The following is a 21498-nucleotide window of genomic DNA, read 5'->3' as shown; positions in this document are numbered from 1 at the left end:
GGGCCCAGTCCCTGACCTCACCCCAACCCGGGCACAGGATCACCTCAAAAGTATCAGAAGTAACTTCACTCATGTCACAATCGTCAGAGGTTGTCATTCAGAGACACCGGACAGCAGGATGAACCTCCACACCCTCCTATGTGCCATGTTATGGCTGTCAGGTAATAACCCAGCTTTCCCAGGATGAGAGACAACCAGGGTGACAGAGGGTTGTTGTTGCTTTGATACAATGGGCCACATTTATCACTTGTTTTTTCTGTTGTTTTTGCGCCTTTTCGTTTAGGCGCACCGTTTTTGCGCCATTTTTGCGATTAAACGTCAAATTAGCCGCGCAGCTAAAATAACCACCTTTCCCTCATCTATCGTTCAATTCCAGATGTTTTGCTGCGCCTAATGATATTCATCACGTGCGACTTTTGCATTTAGGCGCAAAAACGGGCGCAAAAACACTCCAGCCCGAAGGTGGCGTTATCTGAGAAGAAAGCACTGAGCCCCTTTGCAGAACAGCTCATTTCTAGCAGCAGAGCTCAGCCAGACACTGGAACATATAATAGATACATTAGATACACTGCAGACACTAGAACATCTAATAGATACATTAGATACATTACAGACAGGAGCTGCAGACTCTATTTACAGTTCATCACCTTCTATTTACAAAACAACCTGCAAAACGCTGAGCTCACAGCAAGAGAGAAGAGAAGTTTGCACAAGTTTGCAGAATTTAGCAGATACTACAAACAAGTGTCCCCCATGTAATTCTGCACAGTGTCTGAGGGGGATATTGTGCAGAATTACAGGGGTGCAGCAGGAGACCAGCACTGGGGGATCCCCTCTAGGAGTAGCCCCTGCTGAGGAGGTCACTGGGTGCTGGGTGTCACACACCTGGGTGCTGCTGTGAGTGTCATCTTCATTCTGGGCTGTGGGAGAAGCAGAGAGGAGCTTGTAGCAGGATGACATGTAATTGCCTGAATCTAACATTGCGCCTAAATTGCGCCTAAACTGTGTTAAAGTAAAGTGATTAATAAGAGGCAGAAAATATACTTATCACAGTTGGTTGTAGCTTGTGATAATTCTGGCAAAACAGTGCGCCCGAATTTAGGCGCAACTACTACACTTAGGCGCACAAAAGTGATAAATGTGGCCCAATGAAGATAAATGTGTTCTCATTGCACAAGAAGGGTGGAAAGTCACATCTGAGGGATTGTGACAGTCTCATGTAGGTCAGGACACACAATGTAGCAGCAGGTGGGATCGCGGCCACGACTAATAGGATCCCCCCCATTATCCAGGAAGCAGGTTTCCGGGATATTCCACTGCTTTCCATATAATTAGTTTTACATATCAGCCTCGGGGTAGGAGATCAGTGGCGCACGTGGAGTTAACCAAGGATAAATAGCGGCACAATTATTGATCCTCCGCAGCGGCAGACTCTTAATCCCGCAGCGCCAGTGGCGGCTTCTCTAATGTCACTTCAATCTTTTCTATAGATCTAAGCAGCGCAGCAGCAGCCGCAGCCTCACACAGCGGATACACAACGCAGGCTTTGTCAGCGTCATGTAAATGAAGCCGCATCCGTGTATATTCATCTTCCACGACTGCTGATTGTCAGTTACAAGGGATTGAAATCTCGGAATGTGCGCAGGAATGACAGCAAGCAGAGGGTGAAAAGAACTGTATCACCGGATTGTCTGCACCGATACATTGCACCAAACATCTAGGGGTGGGACAGATCTCTGCCACCGGGCTGGACGTGACCCCCCCGGCAAGTGGAGGGTCCGATGTATCAGATTGCAGGGGTTGTCATTATGATACATTGTACATGATGGAGCCGCAATCACTCACAAATCCTTCATCATTCAGGAGCACAAAGAAAAAGGGATAAAAGCGGAAAAATACCTGAAATTCCCCAAATTGTGTCTTCTCCAGGAAAAGTTTTAACATGTGCCACCTTTCCTTCCCCTATGTGACTATTGCTGTATATTATACAGAGGAGGCACACAAGGCTCGCACACAGGGGAGGGGGGGCACACGAGGCTCGCACACAGGGGAGGGGGGGGGGCACACGAGGCTCGCACACAGGGGAGGGGGGGGGGCACACGAGGCTCGCACACAGGGGAGGGGGGGGGCACACGAGGCTCGCACACAGGGGAGGGGGGGGGGCACACGAGGCTCGCACACAGGGGAGGGCGGGGGGCACACGAGGCTCGCACACAGGGGAGGGGGGGGCACACGAGGCTCGCACACAGGGGAGGGCGGGGGGCACACGAGGCTCGCACACAGGGGAGGGCGGGGGGCACACGAGGCTCGCACACAGGGGAGGGGGGGCACACGAGGCTCGCACACAGGGGAGGGGGGGCACACGAGGCTCGCACACAGGGGAGGGGGGGGCACACGAGGCTCGCACACAGGGGAGGGGGGGGCACACGAGGCTCGCACACAGGGGAGGGGGGGGCACACGAGGCTCGCACACAGGGGAGGGGGGGGCACACGAGGCTCGCACACAGGGGAGGGGGGGGCACACGAGGCTCGCACACGAGGCTCGCACACAGGGGAGGGGGGGGGCACACGAGGCTCGCACACAGGGGAGGGGGGGCACAGGAGGCTCGCACACAGGGGAGGGGGGGGCACACGAGGCTCGCACACAGGGGAGGGGGGGGCACACGAGGCTCGCACACAGGGGAGGGGGGGGCACACGAGGCTCGCACACAGGGGAGGGGAGGGCACACGAGGCTCGCACACAGGGGAGGGGGGGCACACGAGGCTCGCACACAGGGGAGGGGGGGGCACACGAGGCTCGCACACAGGGGAGGGGGGAGGGCACACGAGGCTCGCACACAGGGGAGGGGGGAGGGCACACGAGGCTCGCACACAGGGGAGGGGGGAGGGCACACGAGGCTCGCACACAGGGGAGGGGGGAGGGCACACGAGGCTCGCACACAGGGGAGGGGGGAGGGCACACGAGGCTCGCACACAGGGGAGGGGGGGCACACGAGGCTCGCACACAGGGGAGGGGGGAGGGCACACGAGGCTCGCACACAGGGGAGGGGGGGGCACACGAGGCTCGCACACAGGGGAGGGGGGGGCACACGAGGCTCGCACACAGGGGAGGGGGGGGCACACGAGGCTCGCACACAGGGGAGGGGGGGGCACACGAGGCTCGCACACAGGGGAGGGGGGGGCACACGAGGCTCGCACACAGGGGAGGGGGGGGCACACGAGGCGCGCACACAGGGGAGGGGGGGGCACACGAGGCTCGCACACAGGGGAGGGGGGGGCACACGAGGCTCGCACACAGGGGAGGGGGGGGCACACGAGGCTCGCACACAGGGGAGGGGGGGGCACACGAGGCTCGCACACAGGGGAGGGGGGGGCACACGAGGCTCGCACACAGGGGAGGGGGGGGCACACGAGGCTCGCACACAGGGGAGGGGGGGGCACACGAGGCGCGCACACAGGGGAGGGGGGGGCACACGAGGCGCGCACACAGGGGAGGGGGGGGCACACGAGGCGCGCACACAGGGGAGGGGGGGGGCACACGAGGCGCGCACACAGGGGAGGGGGGGGGCACACGAGGCTCGCACACAGGGGAGGGGGGGGCACACGAGGCTCGCACACAGGGGAGGGGAAAGGCTCTAGGTTAGATGAAGTGCGAGGCTGCACTGGTTGTCTACTCATCTTTCCGAGCATCAGAATTTTAATAAATGGGATTTTTTAAATAGTTTTTTTTTTTCACTGAACCCGTAACATTTGCTGATCCCTGCAGCACCAGGTCAGGTGAGGACTGGGGGGCACACAGAATAGGAAGGACTTACATGGGGCGTAGAACATGACCAGCACAGACGGGTGTTCCTGGACAAACTGATGGAAGCCTTCGTCTGTCAGGTGGTGGACGTCGCTCTCCTGCTCCGACCAGGGCACGTCAGGCTGCTCGGGCGCTGGAGGCTGAGGGCTGAAATATTAAGACAAGAGGGGTAAATCCAGAGGACACGGCACCACCAACACCTTTACACTACATTTTCTCGGTAAATGTGGGACCCACTAACAACTACAGCCAGCAAGACTGGTCACATGTGCTGGTGCCCCCCTCCCTCAGCAGTGCTGGTGCCCCCCGCCCCCCCCCCTCCCTCAGCAGTGCTGGTGCCCGTCGCATCCTTCCCCCCTCCCCAGCATCATATGTTTGCTCGGGGTACATGCTGCGAGCAGGGGGTGCAGTAATGCAGCAGATGCCAGGCTCCAGATCCTCTGTGTGGTCAGGATGAGAGACCGAGGATATGTGCACCATGACTACTCAGCCACAGGATCAGCCTGACAACACAGCGAGACCCCCGCAGCACCTGGCAGACAGTCAGTGTACCCCGGTGGGATCAGCTCCCATCACTGACCATCCCCAGAAACATCTGCCCTTACATCTTACTTACTCTTTCAGCCAGTCCACAATGTCTTTGGCTGTGGCTCCATACTTCTCAAAATTGAACTTGTATTTTCCCTTCCTGAAAAAAAAAAAAAAGACAGAAGCGTGAGGAGGCGGGTCCCCCCCGGAGACAGGTCGCTCCATAATGGGCAGAGGCCCCTGGAGGCAGGACGTCCCCCCCCCGGTTGCTGTTGTAAGAATTACTATAAGTGAAAAGACCCAAGAAATACTCACTCAAAATACAAAACAGTGGGGTAACCCTTCACACTGTATTCCTCCTTCAATCTCTCAAATTCTGGAGGGTGGATGTTCATCCCTGCTAAAACCTGCAGGAGGGAAGGAAGACAAAGGGCTCAGACCTGGAATTTGAACATGACAGAGACCACATACGCGGCCTGCAAGGGGCATCATCCCATAGAGAGAAGGTCAGACATTCTTTATGATCTCCGCTCACGGTCAGTAAATAAGAATTGAGCCAATGCTGCTACAGTGAGGAGGCCGGGGCTGGCACCCGCCATGTGCCATCAGTGTACAGTGAGGAGGCCGGGGCTGGCACCCGCCATGTGCCATCAGTGTACAGTGAGGAGGCCGGCGCTGGCACCCGCCATGTGCCATCAGTGTACAGTGAGGAGGCCGGCGCTGGCACCCGCCATGTGCCATCAGTGTACAGTGAGGAGGCCGGGGCTGGCACCCGCCATGTGCCATCAGTGTACAGTGAGGAGGCCGGGGCTGGCACCCGCCATGTGCCATCAGTGTACAGTGAGGAGGCCGGGGCTGGCACCACATATACCATCAGTGTACAGTGAGGAGGCCGGGGCTGGCACCCGCCATATGCCATCAGTGTACAGTGAGGAGGCCGGGGCTGGCACCCGCCATATGCCATCAGTGTACAGTGAGGAGGCCGGGGCTGGCACCCGCCATATACCATCAGTGTACAGTGAGGAGGCCGGGGCTGGCACCTGCCATCAGTGTACAGTGAGGGGGCCGGGGCTGGCACCCGCCATATACCATCAGTGTACAGTGAGGAGGCCGGGGCTGGCACCCGCCATATGCCATCAGTGTACAGTGAGGAGGCCGGGGCTGGCACCACATATACCATCAGTGTACAGTGAGGAGGCCGGGGCTGGCACCCGCCATATGCCATCAGTGTACAGTGAGGAGGCCGGGGCTGGCACCACATATACCATCAGTGTACAGTGAGGAGGCCGGGGCTGGCACCACATATACCAGTGTACAGTGAGGAGGCCGGGGCTGGCACCCGCCATGTGCCATCAGTGTACAGTGAGGAGGCCGGGGCTGGCACCCGCCATGTGCCATCAGTGTACAGTGAGGAGGCCGGGGCTGGCACCCGCCATGTGCCATCAGTGTACAGTGAGGAGGCCGGGGCTGGCACCCGCCATGTGCCATCAGTGTACAGTGAGGAGGCCGGGGCTGGCACCCGCCATGTGCCATCAGTGTACAGTGAGGAGGCCGGCGCTGGCACCCGCCATGTGCCATCAGTGTACAGTGAGGAGGCCGGGGCTGGCACCCGCCATGTGCCATCAGTGTACAGTGAGGAGGCCGGGGCTGGCACCCGCCATGTGCCATCAGTGTACAGTGAGGAGGCCGGCGCTGGCACCCGCCATGTGCCATCAGTGTACAGTGAGGAGGCCGGGGCTGGCACCCGCCATGTGCCATCAGTGTACAGTGAGGAGGCCGGCGCTGGCACCCGCCATGTGCCATCAGTGTACAGTGAGGAGGCCGGCGCTGGCACCCGCCATGTGCCATCAGTGTACAGTGAGGAGGCCGGGGCTGGCACCCGCCATGTGCCATCAGTGTACAGTGAGGAGGCCGGGGCTGGCACCCGCCATGTGCCATCAGTGTACAGTGAGGAGGCCGGGGCTGGCACCCGCCATATGCCATCAGTGTACAGTGAGGAGGCCGGGGCTGGCACCACATATACCATCAGTGTACAGTGAGGAGGCCGGGGCTGGCACCACATATACCAGTGTACAGTGAGGAGGCCGGGGCTGGCACCCGCCATGTGCCATCAGTGTACAGTGAGGAGGCCGGGGCTGGCACCCGCCATGTGCCATCAGTGTACAGTGAGGAGGCCGGGGCTGGCACCCGCCATGTGCCATCAGTGTACAGTGAGGAGGCCGGGGCTGGCACCCGCCATGTGCCATCAGTGTACAGTGAGGAGGCCGGCGCTGGCACCCGCCATGTGCCATCAGTGTACAGTGAGGAGGCCGGCGCTGGCACCCGCCATGTGCCATCAGTGTACAGTGAGGAGGCCGGGGCTGGCACCCGCCATGTGCCATCAGTGTACAGTGAGGAGGCCGGGGCTGGCACCCGCCATGTGCCATCAGTGTACAGTGAGGAGGCCGGGGCTGGCACCCGCCATGTGCCATCAGTGTACAGTGAGGAGGCCGGGGCTGGCACCACATATACCATCAGTGTACAGTGAGGAGGCCGGGGCTGGCACCCGCCATATGCCATCAGTGTACAGTGAGGAGGCCGGGGCTGGCACCCGCCATATGCCATCAGTGTACAGTGAGGAGGCCAGGGCTGGCACCCGCCATATACCATCAGTGTACAGTGAGGAGGCCGGGGCTGGCACCTGCCATCAGTGTACAGTGAGGGGGCTGGGGCTGGCACCCGCCATATACCATCAGTGTACAGTGAGGAGGCCAGGGCTGGCACCCGCCATATGCCATCAGTGTACAGTGAGGAGGCCGGGGCTGGCACCACATATACCATCAGTGTACAGTGAGGAGGCCGGGGCTGGCACCACATATACCAGTGTACAGTGAGGAGGCCGGGGCTGGCACCCGCCATGTGCCATCAGTGTAAAGTGAGGAGGCCGGGGCTGGCACCCGCCATGTGCCATCAGTGTACAGTGAGGAGGCCGGGGCTGGCACCCGCCATGTGCCATCAGTGTACAGTGAGGAGGCCGGGGCTGGCACCCGCCATGTGCCATCAGTGTACAGTGAGGAGGCCGGGGCTGGCACCCGCCATGTGCCATCAGTGTACAGTGAGGAGGCCGGGGCTGGCACCCGCCATGTGCCATCAGTGTACAGTGAGGAGGCCGGGGCTGGCACCCGCCATGTGCCATCAGTGTACAGTGAGGAGGCCGGGGCTGGCACCCGCCATGTGCCATCAGTGTACAGTGAGGAGGCCGGGGCTGGCACCCGCCATGTGCCATCAGTGTACAGTGAGGAGGCCGGGGCTGGCACCCGCCATGTGCCATCAGTGTACAGTGAGGAGGCCGGCGCTGGCACCCGCCATGTGCCATCAGTGTACAGTGAGGAGGCCGGCGCTGGCACCCGCCATGTGCCATCAGTGTACAGTGAGGAGGCCGGGGCTGGCACCCGCCATGTGCCATCAGTGTACAGTGAGGAGGCCGGGGCTGGCACCCGCCATGTGCCATCAGTGTACAGTGAGGAGGCCGGGGCTGGCACCCGCCATATACCATCAGTGTACAGTGAGGAGGCCGGGGCTGGCACCCGCCATATGCCATCAGTGTACAGTGAGGAGGCCGGGGCTGGCACCCGCCATATGCCATCAGTGTACAGTGAGGAGGCCAGGGCTGGCACCCGCCATATACCATCAGTGTACAGTGAGGAAATCGGGGCTGGCACCTGCCATCAGTGTACAGTGAGGGGGCTGGGGCTGGCACCCGCCATATACCATCAGTGTACAGTGAGGAGGCCAGGGCTGGCACCCGCCATATGCCATCAGTGTACAGTGAGGAGGCCGGGGCTGGCACCACATATACCAGTGTACAGTGAGGAGGCCGGGACTGGCACCAGTCATATACCATCAGTGTACAGTGAGGAGGCCGGGGCTGGCACCAGTCATATACCATCAGTGTACAGTGAGTAGGCCGGGGCTGCCACCAGTCATATACCATCAGTGTACAGTGAGGGGGCTGGCACCCGTCATATACCATCAGTGTACAGTGAGGAGGCCGGGGCTGGCACACGTCATATACCATCAGTGTACAGTGAGGAGGCCGGGGCTGGCACCTGCCATCAGTGTACAGTGAGGGGGCTGGGGCTGGCACCCGCCATATACCATCAGTGTACAGTGAGGAGGCCGGGGCTGGCACCGTCATATACCATCAGTGTACAGTGAGGAGGCCGGGGCTGGCACCCGCCATATACCATCAGTGTAAAGTGAGGAGGCCGGGGCTGGCACCTGCCATCAGTGTACAGTGAGGGGGCTGGGGCTGGCACCCGCCATATACCATCAGTGTACAGTGAGGAGGCCGGGGCTGGCACCCGCCATATACCATCAGTGTACAGTGAGGAGGCCGGGGCTGGCACCCGCCATATACCATCAGTGTACAGCGAGGAGGCCGGGGTTGGTACCCGCCATATACCATCAGTGTACAGCGAGGAGGCCGGGGCTGGCACCCGCCATATACCATCAGTGTACAGTGAGGAGGCCGGGGCTGGCACCCGCCATATACCATCAGTGTACAGTGAGGAGGCCGGGGCTGGCACCCGCCATATACCATCAGTGTACAGTGAGGAGGCCGGGGCTGGCACCCGCCATATACCATCAGTGTACAGTGAGGAGGCCGGGGCTGGCACCGTCATATACCATCAGTGTACAGTGAGGAGGCCGGGGCTGGCACCTGCCATCAGTGTACAGTGGAGGGGGCTGGGGCTGGCACCCGCCATATACCATCAGTGTACAGTGAGGAGGCCGGGGATGGCACCGTCATATACCATCAGTGTACAGTGAGGAGGCCGGGGCTGGCACCTGCCATCAGTGTACAGTGAGGGGGCTGGGGCTGGCACCCGCCATATACCATCAGTGTACAGTGAGGAGGCCGGGGCTGGCACCGTCATATACCATCAGTGTACAGTGAGGAGGCCGGGGCTGGCACCTGCCATCAGTGTACAGTGAGGGGGCTGGGGCTGGCACCCGCCATATACCATCAGTGTACAGTGAGGAGGCCGGGGCTGGCACCAGTCATATACCATCAGTGTACAGTGAGTAGGCCGGGGCTGGCACCCGTCATATACCATCAGTGTACAGTGAGGAGGCCGGGGCTGGCACCCGTCATATACCATCAGTGTACAGTGAGGAGGCCGGGGCTGGCACCCGCCATATACCATCAGTGTACAGTGAGGAGGCCGGGACTGGCACCAGTCATATACCATCAGTGTACAGTGAGGAGGCCGGGGCTGGCACCAGTCATATACCATCAGTGTACAGTGAGGAGGCCGGGGCTGGCACCCGCCATATACCATCAGTGTACAGTGAGGAGGCCGGGGCTGGCACCACATATACCATCAGTGTACAGTGAGGAGGCCGGGGCTGGCACCAGTCATATACCATCAGTGTACAGTGAGGAGGCCGGGGCTGGCACCCGCCATATACCATCAGTGTAAAGTGAGGAGGCCGGGGCTGGCACGCGCCATATACCATCAGTGTACAGTGAGGAGGCCGGGGCTGGCACCCGCCATATACCATCAGTGTACAGTGAGGAGGCCGGGGCTGGCACCTGCCATATACCATCAGTGTACAGTGAGGGGGCTGGGGCTGGCACCCGCCATATACCATCAGTGTACAGTGAGGAGGCCGGGGCTGGCACCCGCCATATACCATCAGTGTACAGTGAGGAGGCCGGGGCTGGCACCCGCCATATACCATCAGTGTACAGTGAGGAGGCCGGGGCTGGCACCCGCCATATACCATCAGTGTACAGTGAGGAGGCCGGGGCTGGCACCCGCCATATACCATCAGTGTACAGTGAGGAGGCCGGGGCTGGCACCCGCCATATACCATCAGTGTACAGTGAGGAGGCCGGGGCTGGCACCCGCCATATGCCATCAGTGTACAGTGAGGAGGCCGGGGCTGGCACCTGTCATATACCATCAGTGTACAGTGAGGAGGCCGGGGCTGGCACCCGTCATATACCATCAGTGTACAGTGAGGAGGCCGGGGCTGGCACCCGTCATATACCATCAGTGTACAGTGAGGAGGCCGGGGCTGGCACCCGCCATATACCATCAGTGTACAGTGAGGAGGCCGGGGCTGGCACCCGCCATATACCATCAGTGTACAGTGAGGAGGCCAGGGATGGCACCCGCCATATGCCATCAGTGTACAGTGAGGAGGCCGGGGCTGGCACCCGCCATATGCCATCAGTGTACAGTGAGGAGGCCGGGGCTGGCACCCGCCATATGCCATCAGTGTACAGTGAGGAGGCCGGGGCTGGCACCCGCCATATGCCATCAGTGTACAGTGAGGAGGCCGGGGCTAGCACCTGTCATCAGTGTACAGTGAGGAGGCCGGGGCTGGCACCTGTCATCAGTGTACAGTGAGGAGGCCGGGGCTGGCACCTGTCATATACCATCAGTGTACAGTGAGGAGGCCAGGGCTGGCACCCGCCATATACCATCAGTGTACAGTGAGGAGGCCAGGGCTGGCATATGCCATCAGTGTACAGTGAGGAGGCCGGGGCTGGCACCTATCATGTACCCTCCAGCACTGATCTTACAGAACAATGGTGGTGGTGGGGGGGGGGCTCTGACAGATCGTTGTGGTCAGTCCAGCTGCGAGGTCTCATGTGTGACGCCCCCGTCCTGTCCTGGGGTTACTCACATAGGTGCCCTTCAGCTCGGAGGCCGCCTGTTGGTACGCTGGCATCAGCCGCTTACATACACCGCACCCTGAAGGCGAGAGAGGAGGGACATTAAGACGGATGAAGATTGAAAAGTAGCCAAGCACAGAAGAGGAGACATGCAGAGCGACCAGAGGTGGAGGTATGGGGGTGATAAGGGTCATGGGGGGTCAGAGGGACATAGTACACACACACACAGCAGCAGTTGGTTGATACACAGCAGAAGGGTCACTCACACGGGGCGTAAAACATCACCAGCGTGGGGCGATCTTCCTTCTTCAGGAGCTTCCGGAAATCCTTCTCACTATCGAGATGGACAATGTCTTTGGCTTCGGGGTTCTCCTCCCACAGCGGCGCCCCCTCTGGATCTTTTAGAAATGCCACCATGGACTGCAGAGGAGGATGTTAGTATGTAAGAGGCATAATAACACCCAGGATGAGGCACAGGGTAACACCCGGGAGAGTCTCACCTTGTAAGTGTTCGGCCTGTTGTACTCCGTGTGGAAGGTCCCATCCCTGCAACACAAACAAGTTTTAGGAGATCAGGCAGTCACCGAGGTTTATACCGAGAGAGAGGCAAGGCGCGCCACACCGAGGGAGAGGCGAGGCGCGCCACACCGAGGGAGAGGAGAGAGAGGCGAAGCGAGGCGCGCCACACCGAGGGAGAGGCGAGGCGCGCCACACCGAGGGAGAGGAGAGAGAGGCGAAGCGAGGCGCGCCACACCGAGGGAGAGGAAAGAGAGGCGAAGCGTGGCGCGCCACACCGAGGGAGGGGAGAGAGAGGCGAGGCGCGCCACACCGAGGGAGGGGAGAGAGAGGCGAGGCGCGCCACACCGAGGGAGGGGAGAGAGAGGCGAGGCGCGCCACACCGAGGGAGAGGAGAGAGAGGCGAGGCGCGCCACACCGAAGGAGGGGAGAGAGAGCCGAGGCGCGCCACACCGAAGGAGGGGAGAGAGAGCCGAGGCGCGCCACACCGAAGGAGGGGAGAGAGAGGCGAGGCGCGACACACCGAGGGAGGGGAGAGAGAGGCGAGGCGCGCCACACCGAGGGAGGGGAGAGAGAGGCGAGGCGCGCCACACCGAGGGAGAGGAGAGAGAGGCGCGGGGTATTTACTGACTTGTAGTGCAGCAGCTCCACGCCTCCCGTCTTGGCGCTTGGTTCCACCTTCATCTTCTTACATAATTTCCTGCTCTCTGAATCACTGGAAAGAGGGAAGGAAAAGGGCGACTGCTATGTCAGATGAGAGAACCAGAGACTCTAGTCACCTCCAGAGCTGCAACCACACGTCACATCCAAGAGAGGTACAAGTTGGCAAAACCCTGCGCCATCCCATCAATAGAGAATCCAGCATATACACAGGAAGATTTCCTGTATCCTACCCGCAATCAATCCAGGACACCGTCGCTCGGCCCCGCACGTCCTGCGCCACATCTGATAGGAGCTTCAGCTGCCGCTCCGCAGCCGGGGCTGAAATACACAAAATACTGAGCGTCATCAACAACCATAACATTATACACAAACATATTATACACCACCACTAGGGGGAGATCACTATATACACATTATACACCACCACTAGGGGGAGATCACTATATACACATTATACACCACCACTAGGGGGAGCTCACTATATACACATTATACACCACCACTAGGGGGAGCTCACTACATACAGATCATACACCACCACTAGGGGGAGATCACTACATACAGATTATACACCACCACTAGGAGGAGATCACTACATACAGATTATACATCACCACTAGGGGTAGATCACTACATACAGATTATACACCACCGCTAGGGGGAGTTCACTACATACAGATTATACACCACCGCTAGGGGGAGATCACTACATACAGATTATACATCACCACTAGGAGGAGATCACTACATACAGATTATACACCACCACTAGGGGGAGTTCACTACATACAGATTATACACCACCGCTAGGGGGAGATCACTACATACAGATTATACACCACCGCTAGGGGGAGATCACTACATACAGATTATACACCACCACTAGGAGGAGCTCACTACATACAGATTATACACCACCACTAGGAGGAGATCACTACATACAGATTATACACCACCACTAGGGGGAGCTCACTACATACAGATTATACACCACCACTAGGGGGCAATCACTACATACAGATTATACACCACCACTAGGGGGAGCTCACTACATACAGATTATACGCCACCACTAGGGGGAGCTCACTACATACAGATTATACACCACCACTAGGGGGAGCTCACTACATACAGATTACACACCACCACTAGGGGGAGCTCACTACATACAGATTATACACCACCACTAGGAGGAGATCACTACATACAGATTACACACCACCACTAGGGGGAGCTCACTACATACAGATTATACACCACCACTAGGGGGAGATCACTACATACAGATTATACACCACCACTAGGGGGAGCTCACTACATACAGATTATACATCACCACTAGGGGGAGATCACTACATACAGATTATACACCACCACTAGGAGGAGATCACTACATACAGATTATACACCACCACTAGAGGGAGATCACTACATACAGATTATACACCACCACTAGGGGAGGGTCACTACATACAGATTATACACCACCACTAGGGGGAGATCACTACATACAGATTATACACCACCACTAGAGGGAGATCACTACATACAGATTATACACCACCACTAGAGGGAGATCACTACATACAGATTATACACCACCACTAGAGGGAGATCACTACATACAGATTATACACCACCACTAGGGGGAGATCACTACATACAGATTATACACCACCACTAGAGGGAGATCACTACATACAGATTATACACCACCACTAGAGGGAGATCACTACATACAGATTATACACCACCACTAGAGGGAGATCACTACATACAGATTATACACCACCACTAGGAGGAGCTCACTACATACAGATTATACACCACCACTAGGGGGCACTCACTACATACAGATTATACACCACCACTAGGAGGAGCTCACTACATACAGATTATACATCACCACTAGGGGGAGCTCACTACATACAGATTATACACCACCACTAGGAGGAGATCACTACATACAGATTATACACCACCACTAGGAGGAGATCACTACATACAGATTATACACCACCACTAGGAGGAGATCACTACATACAGATTATACACCACCACTAGAGGGAGATCACTACATACAGATTATACACCACCACTAGGGGAGGGTCACTACATACAGATTATACACCACCACTAGGGGGAGATCACTACATACAGATTATACACCACCACTAGAGGGAGATCACTACATACAGATTATACACCACCACTAGAGGGAGATCACTACATACAGATTATACACCACCACTAGGGGGAGATCACTACATACAGATTATACACCACCACTAGGGGGAGTTCTAAATTGAAGTAAAATAGAATTTTATTTAGTACTTCCAAAGGTTACCATTATGGGCATTTCAGGACCTGACACTCTGCACCTCTGCTCCCACAGTAACGGTGCAATGTGCTGCAGATGTCTCACCTGACTTGGAGTACAGGACCAGCACGTTGTTCCTTGTGCGCAGAAGCTTCTTAAAGTCCTTGTGGTCACTAATTTTTTCGATGAGGGGGGAGATCTTTAGTGCTAGAAGGATGGACGGGAAGACAATCTGGAAGAACAGAAAAGGGTCAGTAACACATTAGTAACACAGCCGCCATGTTCTCCGTAATAACATCCTGTGGAATGTGGCTCCGCACTGCTCTATAATGTCCTGAGTGATCGAGCAGAGACACAGGCGGCCGGAGGTTTCAGCCCTTGTCTACGTCTCCTGCAGGCCCCGCCATGTGGCAGGTGCCGGTGTATGGGGGACACACAGCAGCCGGTCTCTGGCAGGTACAAGTCCTGTGTCTGCGAGAAGATAAATCTATACAACAAGTTGAGGAAAGTTTATTTAATAATGTTCAGTAGAAGCGACGGGGTCTGCCAAAGCCCCTGCAAAACAGCAGGTTACTCCCAGCATCCATAACAGTAGTTATCATAGGTGACAATAGTGGTGGTGGTAGTGTGGATGGGAGGAGTAGTATAGGGAAAGCCCGATCTCCACTGAGAAGTTCTGGGTGTTTTCTGGTAGGAGTCAAAGTGCAGGGAAGAGATTTAACTCTCCAGATACCGGCAGCGACTGAGGTGATCGGGGTGACACACGACACGTGGATCCTCCACCTCAGCAGGGCAATTATTAGTAAAGTTCTGTGACCTTTGCCTCGGAGTTTACTCCTCTCATCTCTGCTTGCTGTCAGGGAACGGGACCCTTCACTATCCACATACAGAGGCTGCAGATCCTGAACAGATCTGATACATTGTAAAACGATAAACAATCGGGCCAGCTCCCTGCCGCGTCCGAACCTAACAACCGGGCCGGCTCCCCGCCGCGTCCGAACCTAACAACCGGGCCGGCTCACCGCCGCATCCCCACCCGACAGCCTGGCGGCTCACCGCCGCAACAGCCGGGCCGGCTCCCCGCCACGTCCCGCCGCAACAGCCGGGCCGGCTCCCCGCCGCAACAGCCGCGCCGGCTCCCGGCCGCAACAGCCGCGCCGGCTCCCCGCCACGTCCCGCCGCAACAGCCAGGCCGGCTCCCCGCCACGTCCCGCCGCAACAGCCAGGCCGGCCAGCTCACTGTCACAACTGCCGGGCCGGCTTCCCACCGCGTCCCGACGCAACATCCGCCCCTGAAAATGATGGCTGTGACAGGGCCTGCACCTTATTCCTGTACAAGGGCCCCTACTGATACCCATAGGGCCACACCATGTTCCGTGTCCAGGCTGTATGCCACAAGAACTGACACTCTAACCACATCCGGCTTGGGAGCTGCAGGTGTCTACAAGAAGATACAGACCGTTGCCCCCTCTATCAGCGCACGACGGGCGTATCCTCCATGTACAAACAGCCGGGGGCGTATTCCAGGATCTCTCAGACCTGATCCTGAAAGACAAGTTTCTGGCTGTGGCCAATCTCTTTCAGGTCGCATCCAAAATCAATATTAGTTTTCCAAACTGTGCAATCGGTAAGATACAGTAATGTCACTACAGGGAGCGGGGCCAAGAGGGAGATTATCAGGGAAGGCCGCCGCCAGGAGAGGGCACAAAGACAGGAACTAGGCACACTCTATAACAAAGACTGCATATGGGGGGCTATGGGGGTCTGGAGGGGCAGGGCACGTCCAATGTCCACACCCCCACAGTAACGCTGTGTGGAGCACTACTGGTGCTAAAGTAGCAATTCCTGCAGAGACTTCACTCCATATACCAATCCCCGGGCAATGCCCCCTCTATGACCCGACAGCTCCTATAATCACAATGCCTAGGATCTCCTGCGGGCACTGCGCCAGGTAAGCAAAATGGCAATTCTCCTGCACGTTATCTGGATGGTGTGTGCCAGGCGGAGGGATGAGCATTACCCCATCAGTCCCAGTATCATCATCATCTGATATCACGTAACAGGAATGTCTGACGTGACCGCGCACACAAAGACGCCTCAGTGCGGGACGAGATCTGCAAAAGTTACATGATCCGTAAAACCTTCATCAATGCAGCAGGAGACAATAGCGGGTACCTGTACCCACCGCATCACTGTGGCACCAAGTCACAGTGATCAAAGGAAACTAGAAGCAAAGCCTCTCCTGCCCCGGGGTCACTGCGCCCTGTGCCGGGTCAGGAAGATGATTAGGGGGGGATATCAGGATGCTCAGGACTCGTTATCAGAAATTCTTCCTATAACTTCTACACAGATTTTGGTCCACGCTGCCACGTTTTACCCCTTACCACTTCCTACTAATTCCAGGCACCTCTGAGTGAGGTCCTGCAGCTCCAGATGTGACTGGAGAACAAGACAAGATCTATGGGTGAGTGGAGAATACAAGGGGGTTTATTGGGGAGATGTAGTAAAGCATTTCTGGACCAGACTGATGCAAGGCCATAAATTAGGTGGACATTGTGCCAAGGCGAGGGTTACCATGCCCCCTCTGTGTGCAGCATCGAAGGGGATGTGCGCTCCGCCATATATAATCTTCATATGTTGTAAACCTACAAAAGGATCCTGTACACACAAGAGAATTTCCTTAGAAATAACCTCCAGACACAGGAACTTCCTAAAGATGTCGGAGAGAGGGGCGGCGGGGGAGGGGTAGGTGCCATCTCACTGTGGTTTTAGGTCCAGGCCGGATATGGGATATTTCCTGCAGAATCCGGGAAAGGAGTCCAGAGAAAGAACAACAACCTCATAGACTGTAAAACAGAACCTGGAGCCCAACAGAACCAGCCCAAAGCACATTAGTGGTGGTGACGCTGTATCCGCCATCACTCGGGTTATGTTCTCCGGGTCCACAAACAGAGTAGCTGCAGCAGAGTGCGGTTTTTGAGACCTAGAGGTCAGAGCCACATCTATCACATTTCTGGAGTCTCCCTTTAAGTCACTCTGGGGTGGCGGCTGAGTCCAGTGCTGCCACCACAGAGCAGGGTCATGGCTCGGACCAGTACAATGATAAACGTATGAACCAACAGCCGAGATCCCAGCGGAAATCACTGGGCAAGAACAGGCGGCTCCAGGAGTCCATATGGATATTTCTATAGAGCAGAAGTACTGGAGGTACAGGAAGTCTTGGGGGGCACAGGTCACCGCGTCCCCTGCCTCTCCTATCAGCCAATGGAGTCACAGGGGAACATTCACCTCCTGCTGCAGAGCCCCCAGAGTGATACCCCCATACTGCCAGGACCAGGTCTCTGGGGAGTTTGGGTACAGTATGTATATAGGGGGTTTCTACCTGCCTAGGGCTCTAGGTCACTCTCTGTAAATAACGGGTCTCTGTATATTAAGTCAGGGTTCTTCTGGGTCAATACGTGGAGAAGGGGTACAGGTGGTTTCTACTGGCTCTGCAGTATAAGCCACTCTCTGGAGTTAGAGTCTGTATACAGGGGGGGAATCTGTATACTGTCACACTCTGGAGTGCACACTGTATATAGGGGCTCTATATACTGGATCATGGTGTCACCAAGCTAATTTAGGGTTGGGGTACACTCTATATAGGGGGGAGGGGGGGAATCTGTATACCGTCCACTCTGGAGTGCACTCAGTATATAGGGGGGTCTCTATATACTGGTTCATAAGTCACCTGGAATGTTGTTTAGGGTTGGGGTACACTCTGTATATGCAGGGGGGGGTCACAACGTTTCGATACTGAATGCACAGGGACTGGCGCCGCTGATGTGATGACTAATGACTGTCCAGAATCCAGACAAAGGAACAAACCCTCAGCTGCTGGATGTCAGGACAAGATATGATAAGAGCCCTTCCATTCACTCACAGCAAGCAGAGATAGAAGAGGAGGTGGTGCTGGTGACACGAGGGAAGCGCTGGAGGCTGCACGTGTCCCTCCACGGACCAACAACAGGATTTCCTTGTTAGTTTTCAGTAAACTGGAAAATCAGCCCCAACAACAACGGGAAACAGTCGGGGGGGGGGGGGGGGGGAGACCCCTAAATAGACATGGGGGGGAAACTCTGCGATTAAGGGGTCTCTTTGTATACTGGGTAAGAGATCTCAGTGTATATAGGGGGTCTCCATCAGGGCTCTCTGTAAAGTTGGGGTACTCTGTATACTGGGTCAGAGGTCTCTCTGTATTTAAGGGATGTCTGTATACTGGGTCAGGGGTCTCCCTGTATATAAGGGAGGTCTGTATACTGGGTCAGGGGTCTCCCTGTATATAAGGGAGGTCTGTATACTGGGTCAGGGGTCTCCCTGTATATAAGGGAGGTCTGTATACTGGGTCAGGGGTCTCCCTGTATATAAGGGAGGTCTGTATACTGGGTCAGGGGTCTCCCTGTATATAAGGGAGGTCTGTATACTGGGTCAGGGGTCTCCCTGTATATAAGAGAGGTCTGTATACTGGGTCAGGGGTCTCCCTGTATATAAGGGAGGTCTGTATACTGGGTCAAGGGTCTCTCTGTATATAAGGGAGGTCTGCATACTGGGTCAGGGGTCTCTCTGTATATAAGGGAGGTCTGTATACTGGGTCAGGGGTCTCCCTGTATATAAGAGAGGTCTGTATACTGGGTCAGGGGTCTCCCTGTATATAAGGGAGGTCTGTATACTGGGTCAAGGGTCTCTCTGTATATAAGGGAGGTCTGTATACTGGGTCAGAGGTCTCTCTGTATTTAAGGGATATCTGTATACTGGTTCAGGGGTCTCTCTGTATATAAGGGAAGTCTGTATACTGGGTCAGGGGTCTCTGTATATAAGGGAGGTCTGTATACTAGGTCAGGGGTCTCTCTGTATATAAGGGAGGTCTGTATACTGGGTCAGGGGTCTCTGTATATAAGGGATGTCTATACTGGGTCAGGGGTCTCTCTGTATATAAGGGAAGTCTGTATACTGAGTTAGGGGTCTCCCTGTGTATAGGGGATGTCTGTATACTGGGTCAGGGGTCTCTCTGTATTTAGGGGATGTCTGTATATTGGGTCAGGGGTCTCGCTGTATATAAGGAAGGTCTGTATACTGGGTCAGGGGTCTCGCTGTATACAAGGAAGGTCTGTATACTGGGTCAGGGGTCTCGCTGTATACAAGGAAGGTCTGTATACTGGGTCAGGGGTCTCGCTGTATACAAGGAAGGTCTGTATACTGGGTCAGGGGTCTCGCTGTATACAAGGAAGGTCTGTATACTGGGTCAGGGGTCTCGCTGTATACAAGGAAGGTCTGTATACTGGGTCAGGGGTCTCTGTATATAGGGGATGTCTGTATACTGGGCCAGGGGTGTCTCTGTATATAAGGGAGGTCTGTATACTGGGTCAGGGGTCTCTCTGTATATAGGGGATGTCTGTATACTGGGTCAGGGGACTCTCTGTATATAGGGGATGTCTGTATACTGGGTCAGGGGACTCTCTGTATATAGGGGATGTCTGTATACTGGGTCAGGGGACTCTCTGTATATAAGAGATGTCTGTATACTGGGTCTGGAGACTCTCTGTATATAAGGGATGTCTGTATACTGGGTCAGGGGACTCTCTGTATATAGGGGATGTCTGTATACTGGTCTGGAGACTCTCTGTATATAAGGGATGTCTGTATACTGGTCTGGAGACTCTCTGTATATAAGGGATGTCTGTATACTGGTCTGGAGACTCTCTGTATATAAGGGATGTCTGTATACTGGTCTGGAGACTCTCTGTATATAAGGGATGTCTGTATACTGGGTCAGGGGACTCTCCGTACATAAGGGAAGTCTGTATACTGAGTTAGGGGTCTCCCTGTGTATAGGGGATGTCTGTATACTGGGTCAGGGGACTGTCTGTATATAAGATGTTTGTATACTGGGTCAGGGGACTCTCTGTATATAAGAGATGTCTGTATACTGGGTCAGGGGTCTCCCTGTGTATAGGGGACGCTGTATACTGGGTCAGGGGTCTCTCTGTATCTATCCATGTAGATAAGTGTCGGGGCTCTTCCCCCGGGCCGGTAGGTGGCCCCCGGTACTCACCAGGACATGGAGCAGCAGCATTCTCCTCTTCCCCCAGCAGAGCCCGGCAGGAGCCATCACACGGCTGCCACGTCTGGCCGCGCAGGCGCACACAGCAGGAGCGGGGCATGCCGGGAGGTGTAGTTTATCCGGGCACAGGCCGCCCCGCGGACAGGTGATCCGCTATTACCTGCCTGTGAGGAACTACACCTCCCAGCGTGCCCCGCTCCTGCCTGCGCGACCTGCTGGGACTCGTTATTCCCCGGCAGGGAGCAGTCCTGCCTCCATGTGGCTGACCGGACATTCTCCTCAGCGATGACTGTGGTCGGAGCCCTCCCATTCATTCACAGCAAGCAGAGATAGTAGTGCAGATCATGGCAGCGCCCGGGCCTGGTGCCGGTGACACATAGGGAGCGCTGGAGGCTGCACCCCACAGACCCACAACAGGGGGGGCTCACGGTATCCCTGAGCGGGGGGCGACATCGTGTCCAATACAAGGAGACCCCTACATAGACACAACATGGCTCCTGTATATAGGGGGTCTGTGTATGTGAGATCAGGGGTCTCTGTAGAGTTGGGATACTCTGTGAATAAGGGGTCTCCTTGTATATAGGGCTCTATATAGTCTCTATCAGGGCTCTCTGGAGTTGGGGTACTCTGTATACTGGGTCAGGGGTCTTTCCCTACATAGCGGGTCTCTATACTAGTTCAGAGGTCTCTGTGTAGAGTTGGGGGTACACTCTGTATACTGGATCAGGGGTCTCTTTGTATATAGGGGCCTCTTTCAGGGCTCTCTTTGTAGAGTTGGTCTTTCTGTATACTAGGTCTGCAGTCTATTTGTAGAGTTAGGGTAACCTGTGTTTAAGGGGCCTCTATATACTTCATCAGGGAAATACTCTCTCTATATAAAGGATGTCTGTATACTG

General features: G+C 56.3%; 1 protein-coding gene across 1 annotated transcript; it reads right to left on the bottom strand.

The window, feature by feature from the left end:
- Window positions 1-3732: 3732 nt before the first annotated feature.
- Window positions 3733-20741, bottom strand: PDIA5 (protein disulfide isomerase family A member 5). The gene is made up of 10 exons (XM_072122676.1): window positions 20594-20741; window positions 14608-14734; window positions 12413-12500; window positions 12151-12234; window positions 11504-11549; window positions 11270-11423; window positions 11015-11082; window positions 4649-4740; window positions 4422-4493; window positions 3733-3952 (listed from the first exon to the last, which is right to left on the bottom strand). Exons 1-10 carry the CDS (start codon window positions 20648-20650, stop codon window positions 3733-3735), a joined length of 1008 nt encoding a protein of 335 aa, XP_071978777.1. The 5' UTR covers window positions 20651-20741.
- Between the last annotated feature and the right edge of the window lie 757 nt (window positions 20742-21498).

The sequence above is a fragment of the Engystomops pustulosus genome, chromosome 8, assembly GCF_040894005.1.
Source record: "Engystomops pustulosus chromosome 8, aEngPut4.maternal, whole genome shotgun sequence".
In the NCBI taxonomy this organism is placed as follows: Eukaryota; Metazoa; Chordata; class Amphibia; order Anura; family Leptodactylidae; genus Engystomops; species Engystomops pustulosus.
This window is presented reverse-complemented; position numbering and strand designations above follow the sequence as displayed.